The sequence below is a fragment of the Phalacrocorax carbo genome, chromosome 18, assembly GCF_963921805.1.
Source record: "Phalacrocorax carbo chromosome 18, bPhaCar2.1, whole genome shotgun sequence".
Lineage (NCBI taxonomy): Eukaryota > Metazoa > Chordata > Aves > Suliformes > Phalacrocoracidae > Phalacrocorax > Phalacrocorax carbo.
The window spans coordinates 10976380-10997163 of record NC_087530.1 but is presented as its reverse complement, the minus strand read 5'-3'; the positions used below and the strand labels follow the sequence as shown (position 1 = coordinate 10997163).

At 54.5% G+C, this 20784-nt stretch overlaps 1 protein-coding gene across 1 annotated transcript in view; it reads left to right on the top strand.

Annotated features, from left to right (window-relative positions):
• The window catches only part of ARRDC1 (arrestin domain containing 1), a 38109-nt gene that overhangs the window by 15051 nt on the left and 2274 nt on the right, over positions 1-20784 (top strand). Inside the window, exons 2-7 of the mRNA XM_064468606.1 lie at positions 3903-4013; positions 17595-17645; positions 18204-18358; positions 18863-19045; positions 19408-19584; positions 19768-20179. Of these exons, the coding sequence (XP_064324676.1) occupies positions 3903-4013; positions 17595-17645; positions 18204-18358; positions 18863-19045; positions 19408-19584; positions 19768-20179 (1089 nt within the window). The remainder of the gene's footprint in view (positions 1-3902; positions 4014-17594; positions 17646-18203; positions 18359-18862; positions 19046-19407; positions 19585-19767; positions 20180-20784) is intronic.

The following is a 20784-nucleotide window of genomic DNA, read 5'->3' as shown; positions in this document are numbered from 1 at the left end:
GCTTGGCAAGGAGATGCCTGGAAGGGAGGCCTTGGAAAGGCTCAGACTGTGCATTTCACTTCCTGATAGTCAGGCTGACAAGCTTTGCACCTCAGGTGGCTGCAGTTGCAGGAGCTCTGATGGTGCCAGTTTGCCAGACCTGTCCCGCTGATGCCGTTTTTAGCTTGCAGCTGCCCCCAGTGCCACATGCCCAAGTGGTGCCTGTCACTGCCCCGTGTCCCTCCTCCTGCTCGTGGGCAGGAGCCCACACGTGACAGCTCAGCCCTGACAGTATCTTCCTCTGCCCATGGGATGCTTGCGGAGAGGCTGATTTCATGGTTAGCTGCTCCAAAACCTGGTTAGGAATAAGATAAATGGTTTGACCTGTTGAGCCAGGTGCTTCTGAAACCTCCTGGATAACCTGAGGGGAACGAGAGCCCTGCAGCTGCCACGCTTTCCTGCTGTGGGGATGAAATGGAGGGGGTCTCCCTGGCTGCCCTGGACCCGCTGCTCCCAGTGTTGCCCACCCTGTGGGGGCCTGGGGATCTGCTGGTTCCTCCAGGAGCCTGGTGAATACGCTGGCACACGTAATCCCTGTATCCAGTCACAGCCCTGCTCCCAGCCGTGGGGCAATGCAACTGCTCAGAGCTGTTGTCCATACCGTTTCTCCCCCAGTGAGGCGGGGGCTCACGTTTCTGGAGTAGGTTTGGAGAAGATGCTCTATAACAAATCCTCTGCTCCTTGAACTGCTCTGAGTCTTGTCCTTGTCTCACATCTGGTGACTTGGGGCACCTGGTAATGGTATGCTGACAACTTTGGAGAGTGGAGAGGGTATGAAAGAGAGCTTGTCCACTGCTGTGAAACTGCCTTCAAGCTTTTTGGATTGAAGTGTTGCTTTCTGCCCCTTCAGTTGCCCTCACGCACCTAGAATGGCAGCCCCAGGGTGTATGAGATGGTCAGGAACGTGGCTGGAGAGGGCTGCGCTCAGTGGGGACACAGGACTGGGAGGCTGAGAGCCCCAGAGCTCTCCCTCAAGGAACCATCCTTTGTAGGTAGAAGCTGGCTGTAGCCACACCAGTTTGGGATGTTGGTGGTTAATTGAGAAGCCTTGGAGCCGACAGCTCCTGTGCCTTTGATGGAGAAGCAGTGAGACTTTTAGACACGGTCTGATTTCAGCCCTAATGGTGGGTTATAGTGGGATCCACCATCGCAGCAGGGACCACCAGCCAAGGGTTGGCTCTGAGTGTCAGGCTGCAAACCTACTGCCTTTGGTTGCTGAGTCTCTGCTGTGGGAAGGGAGATGGGCCATAGCGTGTGTGTGTTGAACATGCCCACCCACCCACCTCCCAGGAACAGGAGTGCCTCAGCTCTGCAATGCAGCAAGCAGGCTTGAATTAAAGACCATCATCCCCTTATCTGGGTGTTGCAGCAGATGGTGGTGATCTATAAACTTCTGTGGGAAAGGGAGGCTGAGGGGGAGCCTGCTCAGGGGCTGTTGCTCCTGAAGGATGTGAATGTTCTTCAGTTCTTGGTTGGGCTTTTCTCGCTCGCATCTCCCATGTGAAAATGTGGGAGTGGAGCATTTGAGCCTGGGCTTGATCTGAGTTGAGCCATCTGAGTTATCTGGGCTAACTTGGGGCAGGGCAGGCTTGTCGTGAGCCCAGAGACGTGGCAGTACGTGCAAGGTGGGAGTATGAGAGCTGGTACCAACCCCTGGGTACGCAGAATGTCACCCTGCTAAAACCACTCCCTGCTCCTGATGTTGAACCCGCTATGTGGTTTTGGCTCTGCCACCTGGCAAAAGAGAGGACTGGATATCACCTGGGGGTGTGCAGGGGGGTTCAGTGTCATGGCTTGCTTTGGGGAGGGGACCTGTGTCAGCTCAGACCAGGTGTGCTATGTGCCGTGGTGCAGGCAGCTCCCATTGCAGGCCACGCTCTCCTGTTCATCCGCTGCCTCGGAAGTGCCAATGCCCACTGCAGACACAAACAAGCGAGCCGATGTGTTGGCCTTGCTGCTATATTGATGTTTGGTTAATGAGAGTTGGCATCTGGAGCTGCCTTGTCCTTGAGTATAAAACAGCCCTTGGATCGGCCCTTGTGTTAAAAGTCATGATCAGGCTGTGAAGATCTTGCAGCAGGTCTGGTGGGGGTTCTTCGTTGTGGGATTAGAGAGTTTAAGCCCTGAGGAGCCCATTCCACCTGAATGCATGCAGCAAAGCACAGGTAAAGGGGCTGGGGCAAGAACTGTGCATTCCCCCTGCAGAGAGGTCTGGGTTTGGGGTTTCTTTCTACCCTGTGTTGAGTCAGTGTGGAGGACGTGGTCATGCTGGCAAGGTGGGCACTCTGGCGAGCTGTTTGAGGTGGTTGCAAGCGGCATTCATTACTTGCAGCCCTCAGTGTTTGGGTAGGTGGGTGGAGGCGGTGAGATCAGCATGGCTGAGAAGACTTGCGGAGTGGGGAGGGGGAGAGCTCTTAAGCCAACACAAATTGGCCACCTGCCTCACAGGGAGATGCTTCCTGTGAGACATGGCTTGAATACAGGGCAGCAGATGGGTGAAACGGGAAAAGAGTCTGTCTGGTAGTTCCTGCAGCCTTCCTGCTAGCAGAACTATTCACCTGACAAATTCAGTGATGGAGTTCTGTGGGATCCATTAAAGTGCTGCAAAACCTGGTGAGTATCAGGACAGGAGATGCTCAGGCTGGGAAAACCCTGAAGGTCCTGTTTGTGCCGCAAATAGGTCTTTTTGCATCCCCCCTGTGTGGGGATAGCACCGCAGATCATCATCTGCTGTGCCACGAGGCCAGTCCTGTCACGTTTGTCTGTCTCTGGTCCAGTGTCAACGTCAGAGCCTTATTTCAACCTGCTGCGAATTGGCCAAGACTTAACTGAAAATGTCTTGTGGGTAGCTCTTCTAAAAGCCACGTGGCCCTTCTGGAAGCCACAGTGCAGAGCAAGCTCTGGGGTGACTTTCCCAAGGCAAGGCACAAACATGGCTCAAGTTCCTCTCCTTGCTTTGGGAAGTTCAAGTGGCATCTCAGATGCTTCCAGACCTTGCTGCGTGGCTTTGCTGTGAGCCCTGTGTCTCTACCAAGAGTCGGAAGCCACTCAGAGTGGTCTCTGGCTGCTGAGAAGCAACATGCTTATCAAATATGATCAGAAGTCTAGATGCAGGACAAGCGTTAAGGGGCAAGTACTTCTGCCGCACGTTGTTGGAGTAGAGACCAACCCTAGGACACTGGGGCAGGCTTCCAGGGACTGGGGATGTCCGTGAGGGTGGGTGGGCTGTGAACTCAAGCAGCAGCTGGGCTTGCTCATGCTGTGCTGGAGGGGCCAGCTCTCTGCTGCTGCTGCAGACAGGACAGTACACCTTGTTTAGCTGGCTAATGGGCTCATGCTGAACATGTCTCTCCTCCCAGGGCTGGTGGGATGCCTGGCTCTGTGTGGGGTGGGAGGCAGCACAGCCCTCTGCGGCGCATCCCTGTCTAGACAGGGACATCTGAGTGTATAGGAAGGCATTGCTGTCACAAAGGTCTCTGCTGTGAGCCTGAGTGCAGGGGATGTGCACATATTGGGAGGGGATATTGGTTCATTTGGGAGAAAACTAGAGAGAGGGTTGCCTCTCAGGGAGCTGAAATCACTGCTGTTAAGGGTTTTTGCAGTCCAAGGAGGGCCAGCACGAGGACTTCAGTGGTGATAACAGCTGGGAATAGCACTGGGGTAGCAAGGAGTGTGCTATAGTGCTGAGAGTAAGGGGGAAATGTGCTTCTGAAATGAAAGCTTGACCCAATTCCTTTGCTCCATTTTTCCACCCTGTGTGTGTGTTCACACTCCTGCACAAGCCCACATACAGTAACTGAAGCAAGTCTGAACATGAGGTTTTGCTTTCTTCCAGTGCTCATGTGTGTGCTTTCTCTCAACAGCCATCAAGGTGAGCTGTGTTGGATCCTGTGGGGTGTCTAACAAGATCAATGACACAGCATGGACTGTGGAGGAGCAGTACTTTAACAGCACACTGTCTCTGGCAGACAAAGGTAAGGTCCACAGCGACGTGGTGGAGATCTATGATTCTGAGATGGTCTACAGAAATGTATCACCAAGACTTCAGCATCTTCTCCATGTGAAATACCCCTTCCAGGCTGCCTTAGCCTGTGCACAGAGGATGGGAGCCAATATTAGAGACTACAAGAGCTTAGAAGCAGCTGTGCAGAGAGGCATCCTGAATAGCTGCAGAAATTGGCAGCCACCCTGCAAACACTGCTTGCATCCTCTGGCCCTGGTCTGCCTGAAACAGGGCTGCCAGCAGTGGCTTTGCTGTTTCAAGGCCTTGTGGGTTCACCCTGCTCTGCTTCCTATGTGTGTTGTCTATGATGGTCGCAAAGCACTGATCAAAGCTGATCAACAGAAGCTAGTTGCAGGCCAGGAGTAGTTTGCATGGAAAGGGATGTGGAAGTGTCACTTGTCCGCCAAGAGAAATGTTGAGAGCATGGCAGGAACAGCCTAGGGTGGTTACTGCCACACCCCCTGCAAGCCAAGATGCCCAGAGATAGCGACGGGGTTGTATTATCCTGTGGGGTAAAGTGACACCAGCAGCCTCTGGGGAATCTGGGCTCAAATGAATGCTGCCTTTCTGCTGTTAAATAGGTCAGCCTTACCACAAATAATTCATACTGTGCCCTGGCTCCTGTTGAAATCAAGATGTGCCAGTATTCACCTGCTGAAGGCAGTGGCTGTTGTGGTAAATGTAGCATGGCAAAAGCCCAGGCTAGCAGGAGCTCAGCTCTCTGATGCTGTTTATCTAATAACAGGAAATGGGTAAAACTGAAGTGGCAGTTTCTGCTAGCTCAGCAATTTTTCAAGCAGAGCTTTTAGCATTGAGGGGAGACTGACCTCATCCTCACAGCAACTGGAGGGAGTGCTGCTTGCTCTCAGGTCCTGGAGAAGGGAGACAGCTGCCTGGCTTGCCCCTTAGTTTGGCTCATAGCCCAGGGGCTGCAGTTGGAGGTAAACTGCCTGGAAGGGCAATGAGAAATGTTCCTGCCTGATTTTTGGATGCGGCGCTGAGCACAGCTGTGAATGTTGGGGTAGCAAAATCCCAGAGGCTTTATAAGGTGCTGCGGGCCCTTTTGCTTAGGTGAGCTGGGATCTGGAGGCTGCAAACGTTTGTGGACTTCTGGAGAGGTTTAAACCTGCAACTGCACTGAAAAATGCACCTTCCAACTTTTGTTTCTAATAGTTAATGATACAAGGGAGAGCTGTGACATTGTGGTTGGTTCTGTCCTGGTGAAGCTGAGCAGTGCCAAAAGGCCACCAGGAGGTAGGAGTGGGAAGAGGTGGGTGTGCTGTTTGCTGGTTTTGCTGCCCCTGGGAGATTTTGATAGCTGCCGCGGCAGTTGGCTCTTGTGAGGTTGCCCTTGGGAGCCATCTCCTTGATAACTAGGACTAATGTGGACTGGGAAGGATGAAAGGAAAATACATTGATGGCTACACATTTTCATGGCTCTGAATCGTCCCCTTTGAAGGTCTGAATTCCAAAGACAGCCAAAATTTGGTATTCCCAGTTCATAAACTGTTTGTGGAAAGCCCTAGTCTTCTGGCTCTTAATTTTCTGGGCCCCAGCCCTTGTGTCTTGCCCAGTGTAGTGCTGCTATCTGCAACCACCAGTATTGCAGACTCTGCCAGACTGAGACCTGAGCCGGCGCCTGGGGCTGGGGCGCAGGGCTGGGCTGCTCCCTCTGTGCTGGAGCCAGCGACGGAGCTGGCGGCTGCCCAGCTGCATGCCTGGGGGGTGATCAGGACAAATCAGGCCAGCTGAAGTCTTCCAGAGCTACCGCAGCTCCAGGCAAGTGAGGCAAGAAATCGTAGCACATGACTTATTAGAGACGTAATGAATTGAAGGGAAAATCTGTCCTGTAGGACACCAGAGTCCTGCACTCGAAAGCTGAGGTGTGTTGTTGTGGTGTTACTGTCCTGTCTTGCAGAGATGCAGTAGGATTATGGAGAAAAGCCTGGCCCCAGCTACCAGCAATCAATCTGGAGCGGCATGCCCGGCACTTAGTCACTGATCTGTGCTCTTCTGCTTTCTGTGTCAACGTAGACACAGCCGCTGGGAGCTCTCAGCCTCTGGCTTCCAGCTGCAGGGAAGCAGATACGGAGAGGGTAGGCAGTCCCTGCGTGTGGGATCACAGCCAGGGGCAGCGCTTGTGAGCCGTTTGCTCTTTGTGCAACTGGTACAAGCTCAGGAGTTACTGTCCTGGACTTGCCGTGTTAGTCCCATGCCCTGAGGATGCAGGGGAGCGAGTGATGGGCCGTGGGTGAGAGAGGGCAGTGTCGATGCTGCCTCTGGACCTGAGTCTGCGACCAGAGACAGCTTTGAAACTGTCCCTTGCAAGTGCTGTGCTGGCCTGTGCGGATATGGAAACAAAAGCCCTGGGGGCTGGCATCGCTCCAGCCTGCGGCACGGGGAAGCAAGATAACTGTCTGCTGTCACAGCCCTCGCTGTGACACTGATGCATGCCCGGGCCAGCGGAGCAGCAGGGAAGCTGGGCTGCTTCTCTGTGACTCTGCCTCTGCGCGTGCCTGTCTCTGCCTGCCTGTGCCCCCTCCAAGGGGGCCGCTGGCAGCGTGGCTTCCTTGCACGGCACAGCCCCGCAGGGAGGCAGCGGCAGGGGTTTGCAGTGGCCTCGTGGGCACGAGCAGCAGGGCAGGGCCTTGGTGCTGATTCAGCCACAGCATTTTTAGGCTCCCCAGGAATAGCTCTCAGCTGTGCCGGCCTTTCCAGAACAGAGCGTGAAGGAGCTTCAGAAAGATGGATGGACCATCATCTAAAGCAAAGCTGTCCCTTTCCCTGTGACTCTGGACAAGAGTGTTCAGCAGGGGTGGGCTGCTCCAGTGTCTGGCAGCGAAGCAGTTTGAGGTGCAGCTGCCTCTGGGGAGACACACCCAGCACTCATGGGTGCTCCTTGGGGTGCCTCCATGCAGGTGTGATGCATGGCTGGGAGGCCTTGCGCTCCTGGGGCGGAGGGTGTTGAGCTGGGCCACGCTCTCCGATGGGTGATGGCAGGAGCCCCAGGTATGGGTGAGGTAAGGGAGTCAGAAGTGTTCCTGAGCAAGGACCCCCAGAGGAGCACGGGGCCAGCCCAGCCGCGGGCACACACCACCAGCGTGCAGCTCCTTCCCTGGCCAACATCGGACAGCCGCAGGCAAGAAGTGGTGAGCACCACGAGCAAAGGTTACTGCGGCTGCGGACAAATACTGCGGTGGTGTATGGGATGGTCCTGCCACGTGTGTAAAAACATGCAGAAACCCCCTGGGGGAAATACGTGCCTATTCCTTCGCGTGAGGGCTGGCTGTGCCCACCCTTCCTTCTCACACCCTGAAAACCAAACGGCAGGAGGGAGGGCAGGGACCATGGGAGGCCCCGTGCCTCAGGTGGAGGGGCTGCCTTTCTGCGGCGCTGCAAGAGCGTCTTAGCCGCAAAGGGGGATGCCTCCTCCCAGCAGCACAAATGGAAATGAGTGGAGGAAGGAAGGGAATTTGCTTCTGCCTTGGAGGACTCTTCTGTTCCTGTGTTCCTCCCCTTACAGCAATGCTGTTACCTCTTGTTTTTGGACCTGTGCATTACCAAAAAAAAAAAAAAAGCAAGGAGGAGCAGCTTGTCCCTGCATGGGGGAGCTGGCAGCCAGGCTGTGCCCTGGGACAGAGGGTGATGCCAGGCTCCCTGCTGGCACCATCCCCAGCCCTTTTGCAGAGGTCTCATCCAGCCTGATAGCCTCGGCTTGGCTTGAGGGAGGATCCCAGGTGTCCCCAAGGCCATGCAGCCAAAGTCCCTGATGAGTGGCCTGTGCGCCAGCGGGGCCGCAGCAGTGCTGGCGCCTGGGGGGACGGTGCGGGGAGGCAGGCTCAGCCTGAAAAACAGTCTGCCTCACGCTCTCCCTTCCCACATTCTAAGCAGTAACTTTAAAAACCAGATCTGTGCTCTCTGAGGACACGTTGGGGGAAGGGGAGAGGAGGTTTGCAAAACTATGGAGGCTTGGATTGCTCTTTAAGCATCTAAGAGCAACTCCGCGCTTCTCTACCCACACACCTTCGCATTGAAATAAGTGAGGGGGCAGCTCATCCTCTGTAGCATCAGCTGTTGCTTGGATTACACGCTTTTTTTTTTAAGGGTGTACATTGTATGAGAAAGGAGGCGGGCCCTGAAATAACCCAGATGCCCGCTTTGCAACGTAAGGCACTTATTTAAGGCACTGGCCTCATCCTTAATTTCCCCTCTCACTCCCTCCTTGGAGCAGCATCCAGGGTGTGGAGGGCTCAGCCTGGCCCCCAGAGCATCTGCAGGTTGGTGACCAGTGATTTTGCTGCAGAGGACCCTGCTCGTGTCTGTGCTGGCGTGGTGCTTGTCCCTGCTTGAGCATCTGTGCTCTGGGAAAGCCTCTCGCTGGGGCTGGCCAGGGCTGAGCAGGAGCCGGAGGCAGCGGGCACCCTGAGCTGCTGGGGGAGCTGGGAGATTGTGCAGGGTCTGTGCTGTAGCCTCGGCAGTCACACACAGGCCAGTGCTTTAATGAACTTGGGCTCTTTCCATAAAAGCCACTGGAAGGTGCTGAGCGTACCAACAGGTCTGGAGCCCCTTGCCTCCTCACTGTTCTGTTTGCTGGGCTGGGGAGGGCGCTTAGCCCATGGTGGCTCTCGGGGGAGGCTCATTATTTGCCTTCTGGAGGGGAGGTCAGGTGGGGATTTGCTTTTCCCACTTGGCCTGAGTTTGACTTGGACTTTGACTGCTGTTCCCTGGTGCTGGTTTTTCTTGGGTCCTCTTTTGTAAAGAAATGCAATAGAGGTGGGGGGAACCTTACAAGTGTGGGGGGTGTTGGGTTTCTGTAGGTGTCAGCAGTGCAGGAGATCAAGTACAGTTGCAGCAAGTACAAAATAGCACTGCTTGTACCCGCTGCTCTTGGACAGAGAGATGCTTCTCTTGATTCAATATAATGGAGTAATTCAGCTCTGCGGAGGCCTCCCACTCTTCTCCCCCTCCCCTGCTGCAGCTCTGGCCCTATTCAGCGGAGAGGAGCCGGTCCATCGTGTGCCTGTACCCACACAGGGCTGTTTTCTTTGGACACCCTGCATCTCTGACTGAACACACAACTCTTGCCCTGTGGATGGGTTGTGCATGCAAAGGTAGACTACTTTTTTTAAATTCCCTTTAAATCCTCCTTGTACCTGAGTTGAACCCATGCAGGGAGCTGGCTGTAATTTCCAGCTGACCTTACATTTGGCAGCTTGTTAATTAGCTAGAAGGCGCTGCAGGGAATTCTTGGCTGCTCCACACGCTTCCTTTGCTGGCAGATTTTTTGCACAAATTGCTAAAAAAGGGCAGCTGTGCATCACCTCTTCCCTGGGGTGGTTCTCTGCTGGCCTGGCACGCCACCTTCACAGCCAACAGTCCACAGAGGGTGAAGATCCTGACTTCCATCTGAATTTAAAAAAGCCTAGTGACCTGACTAAGCAGGTATTAAGAGACTTAGGTCTCTCCTACTGTGCTCAAGAATCACTCTGAGCAGGAGGGATTGAAGCAGCGGGACAGCCCTGTCTCACCTGGAAAACTCCTGGCCAGCTGAGAGCAGGAGGGTGCCTGTGGGCAGTGGGGAGCCGTTAAGGAGGCACTTGTGCCAGCTCCTGGCCACGCTGGGCTGCTGGGTTCAGGAGCAGTAACTGCAGGTTTGGCCTGGGAAAGCCATGTGGAAGGAGCTGCAATTGCCTTGGGTCACAGCAGCTTCCTCAGCACTTCCCAATTTCTTGCCTCAATAGATCACTGTTAATCCTCAGAGGTTTTTTGCAGCATTGCCATACCGCCAGATCCTGCTAATTCATTGCAAATGTCACTGAGAACTGCTGACACAGAGATCGTAAGTGGCGGAGCCCTAGCCTCAGTGCTGGGCTTTCTGGTGTGTGTTCTTCCTCAGTCTCAACCTCCCGTGTTACAGAAAGCTTTATCTTGGCAGCGTTAACCGTACCAGGGTGTTGGAGGTTGTTCCTACTGTGTGTTTGCATGCATACAAATCCGACACGAAGAAGCTGCTGCTTTGAATGGGAGCTTGGAGCCTGCTGGGGACTGTGCTCCCATCCCACCGGTACGGCAGCTCTGCTCGGCTGAAGTGCTGTCGGTAGCAGAAGAGCTCTTGTTTGACCAAAACTAAGCTAAGCTAAATGCTGAGTCTTCCCCTGGCAGGTCTGGCTATTGCTTGCTGGCAGGTTGCTTTTCTGGCTGTCAGCTGCTCCCTCTAAGGCACCTGTGTCTGCTGCAGGGATGGCACGAGCAAATGTGTGCGTTTTGCCCTCATTTGTTGCAGTTTGTAATCCTGTGTATTAGCTTAATCCACCAGAGACTGAGTTGGAGTCCTCGCACTAAAGCTGCAATGGCCCAGCATCGACTGAAGTGCCTTGGCACAGACAAAATTAATGCTTCCCATCTGATGGCTCTTATACAGCCTCCTGTGAGCTGAAAGAGCTCTGACCTTCTTGCTTATGTCTAATATTCAATTTTCTAGGCTGCAAAGGTTGATGAAGAGAGACAGGAGGGCAGGGGTGAGCAGGGTGCTGGCTGTCAGGACTGCAGCAAGAGTGATGGTTCTTCCAGTAGCTGGGGAACTGGTATCCTGTAGCACAGTGTAGAGGAGGGGCTGCCAGTTTCTCTGCCCAAAAGTGGAAAATGCAAACCTGCTGCTTTGCTGCTCTCTTCCTGGAGAGCCTTGAGAGGAGAGTACCCAAGCTGTGCATCAGCAGCACTGGTATCGATCTAACTCAGCGCCTTTGGAGGAGCTCGCCTTCCCCAGGGCAGCAGGAGGACTGATTTTAGGCAGCAGGAAGACTATATTGCTACAAGTGATGGCAGGGGGACCAGCAGGTACCAGGTACCTTTCCGTGCTATGTGATTCGGCCAGCACAGTTAATGTATCACTCGCTAAGTAGCCAGAGAGAAATTGCCATATGGCCCAGCCTGCTGTTCCTTTACTAAAAGAACAAGAAATATGTGTACTCCAAAGGCGCAGCTTGTTCCCGCACTGTTATCTGTGTGTAGAGCAGGAGGGAGCAGGGCCATTGCCAGCTGCTTGGCGGGTACCAGCCCGGAGAGCTGGAGGTCAGGGCAAGAGCCCTGTTTCGTCTGCTCCCTGGCTCCTGCGCCTGGGGTGCAGGGACACCTTCCAGGCTCGTAGTTGTGGCTACAGAGCAAATAGCATCGTCCTCTTTGGAGGATGGAGGGAGCGATACACAGAATATTAATCTCTTTCGCCCTAGTCTAGCTGTGGTTGGAGCCTAGCGAGGCGGAGGTGTGTGTTGTGCTGTGTGCTGTGGTTGCATGGCCCTGTAGCCTGCTGTGTGCTCAGACGTCTGGGTTGTCTCTCCCAGCACGCCAGAGTGTGAGATTTCACATGAATGAGTAATAAAGCTCGGCTGAGTCTTGTTGTGTTTGTGCATCAGTGACCAAGACCTCTCCCAGCCCTCTTCTGGCTTCTCTCCAATGCCTTCCCCCACTGGCACCAACCTGGAGGTCCTGGCTTTGTCGGGGTGGCAATCAGCCTTGCAGAGAGATGGCCGTGACCGCCTGCGGCTTCCAGCTCCCAGGGGTGGAGACACAGGGGCTAGGGGAGCTGATCTGAGAGGAGGCGTTTGGCAGACGTCCCTGCAGTGGCACCGGTTTGAACGTGCTGCCCAGGCAGATCTGGCCCCACCGGTGCTGTAAGACTGGTCTGTTCGCATGGGTCACTAACCGAGAAAGCTGCAGAACATCCCTGAGAAGCCCTGGCAGGACACAGCAGGTAGGGCTTAGTGTCCTTGTTTGTGTGGTTGGTGCCTCTGGAACCCCAGCCCTGCCCTGCTCTCATGCCGGAGCTGAGGCTGCCAGAGGACCTTTCCCAGCCCTTGGCTGGCTGCTGGCAGGGCAGCGTGTGGGCAAGCAGCTTCCCCTCGGTGTCGGAGGGACAATGGCTTTGAAGGGCTGGTGACTTCTTCCAGCTGCCAGCTTCGCCAGGGCAGGGGCCTGGCAGCACTGGCCAGGGGTGCTGCACTGCTCAGAAGAGTCCAAACCCTTCCAGCACCCGAGCTGTGGTGGAGTAAGCTTGACTTAGATCATTTGTTTAGCAGTGTAAATACAGACATGGGGTCATTTCATCCACACATGGCTATGACAGTGTCCTGTTTTCCCATGTGGCTGTGCAGTGGCATGTTGGTTTGCAGCGAGCCCGGAGAAACCTTTGTGGATCAAGGCAGAGCTGTCTGTGGGGAGAGAACAGTGCGTCCAGCAGCTGGGTGGGCTCAGAGGCACGGTCAGTTTGAGCTTTGCATGGGAAACCCATTAATTCCTGTCCCTCCACTGCACATCAGCGTGACCATAGATGCCCCGAGTGCTGCGGGATGGCACTGCAGCACCAAGGTCTGTTGTGTCGTGCGGGGCTGGGCTCAGGGTTGCCCTCCCCGTCGCTGGTGGTGCTTTGCAGGCTCTGATCGCTCAGGGGAGCCCCAGCGGGCCCTGGCTGCGTCACCAGCTTACCTCCTGGGGGCCCAGCAGAGGACTCGGTGTCAGCCCTCTGCATCAAGGCGTTTCATTTCTGCACATGAGTCCTGCCATGCCTTGTCCACATCCGCTGGTACAAGTGAAACAGTGAACATCCTGTCCCAGCATGTCCCAGCATGGAGTGGCTGAGCTGTGAATGGGAGAGTCCATTTGCTTCCAGACAAAGGTCTGCTGGATTCAGGGAAATCTCCAAGGTCACTCTGCTTTGCATTGTAAGACGGCTCTTCTGTGCTGTTAGTTGTTGTTGCTGCTCCTGCTCTCTGTGTTTGTTTTTTTTCTAGGCTGTCTGGGGCAGTGATTCCTTTCCCTCCAGGAATTTTTAGGGAGGATGTTTCAAAAGGCTGTGCAGGGGTGGCCAATCTCTGCTGGCTCGGCTCCTATCGGGAGGAAAGGCTGCTGCAGGTATGGCCCCACAGCAGAACCCTGCCAGTCCAGCTGCCTCTGCTGCCTAATGACTTTCTCAAGGTATTTTTAGCTGCACATAAACTTCAGGAAAAGCTTTTTTGCAGCTGAGCACACTGTGGTCTTTGTTCGGGCTTCTGGGAATGGGGAGGTAACGGCTCAGTGCGGCTGCAGTGGCTTGTGCAGCTCTTTCCCCTTGCAGCATGTTTGCAAGCTGCTCAGGAGCATTGCAGCCTGCTGCGTGGGGCTGTTGGAGACCCCCTGAGCGATGCTGAACTCCTGCTGACCTGCTCTTGCCCGTGCAGTCTGCGGCTTGCTTTGGCAAAGCTTCTGGTTCAGGAGCAGCTCAGAGAGGAGCTTTCAGAAAGGGCTGCTCCTCCTGGGTATCCGCATGTCATGATGGCCATTAGAGGAAACCTTCTCACCTCTGCCTGCTGCCAACAACAGGCTCTGTTGCAAGGTCAACTTGCAGGTGGAATTAACACATTAAATGTCCTGGATCTTTACTTGGAGCCCTCAGGGCTGGAGGGACAGGAGCAGTGAGTGGCTTCCCACGAGCTTTGTGTCCCCCTTGCTGCTTGGATGCTGGTGGTGTACAGTGGATGCAGCTGGGCGGGCAGAACAGCTCTGCGTGCTGTGCGCGATGCCACATCTCCCCTGCTGTGGTCTGGGGGTCTTGCCAAGGCGCGTGTGTGGCTAGTGGGGCACGTGTTGCCCCATCCTGCTGTCGCAGTGGCCGCACAGGATGGATGAGCGCTGCGAGTGTGCCTCGCAGGGTGCTGAGATGGCTTTTGCTGCTGTTTCCCATGTGAGAGATAGCTGGGTGCCCTGCCCGTGCTCACAGAATGGCCTTAGGCAAGGGAAACTAGATTTTCCCTGTTATATCAAGACTAGTTGGCATTTGGAAATGGAAGCTCAGCCTTTAGGAGCAGAGTTGCCAGCAGGAGAGTTTGAAAGTAGTTGGTACCTCCCTTCCCACTGTAAAGTAAGGGGGACTCGGCTTGGGACTCAGCAACTTTCCACCTGCCAAAGGCACCAAATATGTGGCAAAAGACTGAAATAGTTTTTTAATCCCAGGCAAGTTGTCCACAGAGCCTCCGCTGTGGCCATGCCGGAGGAGCTCCTTCTAGGAGGGGCAAGCAGGAGCCCAGGGAGCAACTTGGTCTGGGGTTACTGCTAAATATCTGCCTCTCCTGCTTGCAGCAGAGGCAGGCAGGACCTGTGCTTCCCTGTGGTCTCCGCTGCCTTGTCGCTCTGCCAGGCGCTCCGGGTTGTGCCCATGCTTTCACGGGAGTCTCCTGTCTTGGTCAGGATCGTCTGTTTTTCTTCATCTATTTTTACTAACTCTTGTCCCTGAAATAGTTCTGGCACTGAACTCCCGCACCCCTTCCACTTTCCTTGCCAGTGGGCTCCTCGAAAAGCCTGTTCTGGGCTGCCGGGGCTCCTACAGCTGGGGTTGGGGGTCCCCAGGCAGGTGGGGCTGAGGACTCTGCTGCCCTTCGTAGCCCCTCCACCACTGACCTGCCCAAACAGCCTCCACGCTGGCAATGAGGGCACGAAATGCAGGTGTTCAGCTGGAAGTCGGCGCTCTGTGAGCGGCCAGCTGTTCATTAGGTGTGCTAGCAAACGAAGCTGCGTGGGGTGGTGTCTGCTCCTGTGGGTATGACCTGGGTGCTTGGCCCAGCCTGCTGGAAAATTACCTGTATGTGGAGGGTCTCAGGGATGGTATAAAGATGCTTCTCTCTCTTTGGGGGAAGGAGAGCAAGGGCTGGAAAGAGCAGGTCTCAAAACAAGAGCTACTGCTAATTGCCTGCAGCATCTCTCTGCTTAATGGAGTGGAGAATAGAGCTCGCTGCGTTTCCCCGGCTCCCTGCTTGGCACAGGGCTCAGGTCTGGGCTCTCGTGGCTGCGAGCCAAGCACTGCTGTGATGCCCTCGGTCTGCATGAGCTGCGGCGGGGCACAACTTCAGTCTGGGGTAGCTGGTTTTGGAACTCATCCCCGGCTGTGAAGAGCAGGAACGGCCTTTTCCAGCCCTGCTGGGCAGCTTGTTGCAGGCAGGAGCTGCAGGAAGGATTTGCAGGCTGCTCCCTGCCCCAGGTGGGGTCACAGTAAGTCTGAGTATGCTGTGAGCCAATGGGTCTCTGGGCACTTGGGCTTGGTCTGAGCTATCAGGGTGGTCAGCCCTGACCTGTGGGCAGGTCTCACCTGGTGACGTACTCGGAGGCTGGGCTACCCATGTGAAAACTGTATCAGTGTCACCAAGTCACGCAGTGACATCCTCTGTGAGTGCTGGGACACCATATTGCTTTGCTTGGTGCTGCCAGTGGGAGCAACCTTCAGGACCCCTGGTTTTCTGCAGGGGGTTAGAAACATTGAACATGAAGTGCCTGCAGGTTCACGTCCCACCTGGCTTTCTGTTGGTGCACGTGAGCTGGGCAGGAGCTTGGCCAAAATGACTTGGTAGATCACGCTGCATGTAATGTAGAAGAGGGGCTTTCACCTTGTGGGGTCTGTGAGCTCTTCCTAAGGGTCCTGGGAGGGCTGTGAAGTTTCCTGCTACTAGCAGGAGACTTGAAAACACTGCCTGCATGCTCATCTGGGGCGCTGCAGGTCAGACAGCTGGAAAGTCTCCAGGTCTTGGTGGAAACTCAGTGGCCACTACACTCTGGAACTCCTGTCTCCCTTCCTTCTGCATTGCAGTGACAGGACTTGGTCTCTTGCCCTTTTAGGTGGAGCAGGTCCCCTTACTGCAATGCAGAAGCTGCACAGGAGGGTTGATGTATTCCAGTTTATCGATTTGCTTTCCAGAAGTAAGGTAATGGGTGTAAGATCAATGTTGAATGGTGCCCAATGAAAGGCAGAAACCCTTGGAGCAGCAAACAAGCACTGGGTTAGTTGAGTCGTTCATATTAGCCAGGCTTTACCCCATAACCAACAAGTAAAGGTACCCGCTACATCTCAAGCTACTGCTGGTAACTGAGTGAGGCTTCGGAGGCTTCCCAGGAAGGGAACAGGAGTAGCTGCCCCGCACCTCTGTGCCTGTCCCGGCTCTGCAAGGCACCAGGCCTGGCAGCGAAGGCAGTGACTGGCTTCGTGCCTCCACCTGCTGACAAGACCGGGTGTTGCATTTTAGCCTACATAGTTTGGTTTTATTTGGGGGACGGGGAGGGAAATCACCACTGTTCTGGGTGGGTGATGGGAGTGAGGAAATCTTGTTCCTCTCTGTAAGGACAAAGTGTATGAATAGTCATCTCAGTTTTCTCCTGACTCGCCTTTGTAGTGATAAGCAATGGGACGTTTGTCATGTTATTTATTGTGCCTGCCTTTGCGCTGCAGGCGGGATGCACGCTAACTGGGGTGTCCTTAGGTCCCCGTGGGTGGCTGAGCGAGCGGAGAGGCAGAGGTGCAGCTTTTCATAATGAGAAGGAGGCACCGAGTCAAACGCCACCTCCCTGCCTCCTACCTGGATCGCAGTGTCAGTGGCGGGGATTTACCCTTCCCTCTTCCCCACCTCCCCCGTCACATAATCCACTTAATCCCCTGACGATAGCGCTCTATTACTGTCAGCTCTGCAGAGCCAGTATTGCTAACGGGCAAGCTGTCTCCTCCGTCTTGCATCAACCAAAGAGCCAGCCAAATCAGGAGTCTTGGTACCTCCAGCAAGATCCTACAAAGCAGAATAAACACAGGCTGATTTAATAGGTGTTCAGGTCTCCTCTTAGCACTGCTACTTTAAAAACAAAACCTCTCATGTTTACATGTGTTTAACGAATGTGGATAAATCTTAGTGCTTTTCTAACTGAAGGCAACTTTGGAGCCGCCCGATGTTACCAGATCACACTGCAGGTCCAGTTCAGCCATGATGCTGCCCTGAGAGGGTATCTGGAATCTGGATGGGAGTGCTGGAGGGTGGATGGGGTTGGGGAGTCTGAGTCTGTAGCTGTTGTTTTAGCCATGCGCTGAATCTTGGCTCTGATCTGCGCCCTCAAGGCCACTGTTGCAGAGCGGGACATGGTTGAAGAAAACTAGTGTTGAGGTTTTAACATTGTGGATATCTTTCCTCTGTTCCTGTTGTCTGAGAAGCTGGGCTGAGGTATTGTAGGGTCCTTTCTTGGGACCAGGGATAGATTTAGGCCTGGGAGATGGACCTCTGGTTTCAGCTCCTGAACACTGTGCAGTCTGCATGGGGCTTGGTGTGTGGCTAAGGCTACAGTGGCTTGATGCCCACCAGATGTCCTTACCAGCCTCAGACGGTGCCTGTGCTTTCTCGCCTGCCCCCTGACTGGCTGCAGCCTACTTGAGGAAAGATAAACATGCAGCATCCCTTCTCCATGCCCTGCGACAGGCATCTGGGGCTAGCCACTTGCTATGGCACTGGGATCCCTTAAACCCTGCCCCTAACTACCTTATTTCCAGGGTATCTTAATGTAGAACCAGTCATTGGGAATGGAGACATCTCGGGTCCCAAGGAGAGGTGGGTGGCAGCGGTGCTCCTGTTGACTCTGGCACTGCCCATTGGATCTGGAGTTGTCCAGTGGGCTGTGGGCAGCCGAACAAGTGGTGTGTTGTTCCCTCTCTCCAGAAGATCACACCATTCCAAGGCAACAGCCTGTGCCACTTACCTTTTACTCTTGTTTCCCGCAGGGGTCCTGACAGCTGGAGAGCACAACTTTCCCTTCCAGTTCCTGCTGCCAGGTAAGATGCAGATAAATGGCTGAAGGCACTTCTCTGTAAGCCTTGGCGTTTGCAGCCTCTCGAGCTGTGCTGAGCAGGCTGGATGGCAGCAGCAGGCTGGCAGCTCGGCCTGGGGACGCTAGAGGGAGCGTAAGGTCAGCCACAGACAGCAGAGGAGCTTAGACAAGCTGGTACCTTCTGCGTTGGCGCAAAGCCGGGTCTGAGCTGTCGCTGATGCCTTTCCAAGCGTGACCCTGTAAGCTCTCTGGGTGTGTGCAGGGGTCGTGGCCCGCGGCTAGCCAGCTGTCCTGCACACAGCGTGCTCAGAGAGAGGACCCCTGCTCTTGCACCTCTGGTTGCAGAGGATCCTGTCTGTAAGGAGGTTGCAGCAAGGTCTCTGAGTGACCTAAGTGTTCAGCCCCAGGTCTTTTAGGGGGAATCCCCATGTGCTCTGTCTCTCAGGTACTTGCAGAACTCCTCAAGTGAAGAGAAAGGCTGTTTAAAGGGACTATACTTCCAGTTCAGGAATGCTTGGCCTGGCTCAGCCTTATCATCCCTTTCTTTCTCTCTTGACTCCAGCCTCTGCTCCTACATCATTTGAAGGCCCTTTTGGCAAGGTCCTCCATCAGGTGAAAGCTGTGATAGACACACCTCGCTTTTCCAAGGACTACAAGTGCAACAAGATCTTCTATGTTCTCTGCCCTCTCAACTTGAACGACATCCCTGACATTGAGGTAAGAACAAGGAGGACCGAGGCTGGGAAGTGCCAAGGCTTCAGCACTTGTCCTTGTCCTGTGTGCTGTCTGGGGAATAACTGTGTGGTTGGACAACTCTCTGACTGCATGCCCTGACTGTGCAAGAGCAGGACAAGGAGTCCTGATCTGCCCTGCCCTGCCATCAGTCTCTTCTCCCAGTGATTTCTCACTCTTTCCGCATGTTGCTCTGAAAGATTTAGGTGAATTTTCAGCATGCAGAGAGAGGTGTTGGCCAATAGCACCGGGCGCTTGTAGAGACCTGGCTTTGGGAAACTTGCTTTGGAGGGAAGAGCAACTAATAGGACAGCAAAACTGGGGGGATGGAGAAGTGAGACCTGTTGTCTGTGGCAGTGCTGTGTTGCTGGTTCTTTGCATCCTCTTAGACCAGATATTTCTGCTTGCTTGTTTTGAATCTCTGAGTGTTTTCCTGGAGGTTCTCTGACTCTCTTGAGCCAACATCTCTGCCTCTCTGCTGTCCTGCAGCAGCCCAACACTATGTCAATCACCAAGAAGTTCAACTACAAGCTTGTGAAAAGCGGCAACATTGTCTTGACCGCCACCTCAGATCTGAAAGGGTACATCGTAGGGCAAGCAATCCAGCTCCGCACGGACATAGAGAACAAATCGGGCCGGGACACTGGGGCTGTGGTAGCCAGTCTGCTCCAGGTAAGCATCCAAAAGGCTGATTCTTTGGCGTGTGTTGGTACTCCACCTTCCTGAGGCCTCTCTTAAACTGGGGCAGTTCTCAACAGCGTGCATCTCTGCTGCGTGTGGCTGGGAGGTGGTAGCAAGGAGTCCGGACCACTGGCTAACTCTGTTTCTTTCTACATTCCTGGGGAAAGAGGTGGTAGAACTTGTCTTGCTTATACCAGCTCAGTCCGTCATATAATGATGGGTATTTCTGCTCTGTGATATGCATGTTAGGTTTGTGCTCATGCTTATTTGACAAAGCAGTTGCGTGGTTTTGTGTCCTGACAGAAGACCATCTGCAGTCTTTCTGCTAGCTGTATTTTCTCCTGGCTTTACAGAAAGTGGCTTATAAATCCAAGCGCTGGATTTACGACCTGAGGACCATTGCGGAGGTGGAAGGCTCAGGAGTGAAAGCCTGGAAACATGCAGAATGGAGGGAGCAGATCCTTGTTCCAGCACTGCCCCAGTCCATTCTGCAGGGCTGTAGCCTCATACATATTGACTACTACATCCAAGTGAGTACTTCAGTGCTCTTGTGGAGCTCCAGTGGGCTGTGCTGCAACTTCTGTGCTCCCTTCTGGGTTGAGCTCAGTTGCTGAACTCTGTAGCTGTGTGGTGCAGGTGGCCCTTGTATCGGATGAACCTTCCCAAGGCAATGTGTAACGAAGAGGATGCCACTGTTTTTCCCTCTCTTCCAGGTTTCGCTCAAGTCACCAGATGTTTCAGTCACTCTTCCCATTTATATTGGTAACATTGCTGTGAACAGGGTGCCTCTGAGCCCCTCCCGGTCCATCCAGCACTTACCGTCTGCAGTGGTACCCAGTGCACCCCCAGAGGAAGAGGAGGCTGCCAGTGGTTATCACCCGATGGACAATGTCTCGATCCCCACCAAAAGCCATTCCCAGCAGCAGCCATTTAGCTACGCCCCAGGACTGAGCTTCCAGGAGATAAGGGTGGACTCGGAGCAGACGGGCTCCCCAAACCATCCCACGCTCTGCCTGTCGACAGGAGCCACTGTCCCTTACTACGCTGAGGGGAACGTGGTGCCCGTCCCCACTGCCAGCTCTCTCATTTTGCCTCCGGAGTACAGCACATGGGGCTACCCATACGGTGAGCAGCCCGCTCCTGAGATCTAAATGGGCTGGGAGTGTGCTGGTAAACATTTCCTACCACCACAGTCTCTACGCTAGCTGTGAACTGGGTGGGCGTATAGGGATGTCAGCCTCCCCGGGGCTGATGTCAGAGAGGATCATGAGATCTCTCTGCTTTGGCCTCTGGAGGAGTCCCCTCTTACAGCTGTAAAAGCTGGCTGTCCATTCCCACATCTACACCCGTGCCTGCCCTGGGCTCGTGATGAGAGGATCTCCCTGTTCTTAAATGAGCTTTCAGCCTCCCACTGATAGAAAAACTTCTTGGCTTGTGGTGAGGCTGGTGGGAGCAGAGCCAGGAAAATGATGTAACTGAAATCTTCTGTCTGACTTGGAGTGGGCCTGCAGCTGGTCTGAAGACACAAGCTGCGGGGGCGGGAGCTGAGAGACTGTCCAGGGTGGAAAAGCTTGGGGAAATCCCAGCATGCTGAATTCCTGGAGCTGTGCTTGTCCCAGGCACCTGGGGTGGCAGGGACCCGCAGTGTCTTGTAGCACAGACAGACTGTTAGCGTAGTCCTACCCAAATAAGCCCGTCCGTTAGCACGGGGGTGATGAGACACTCGGTAT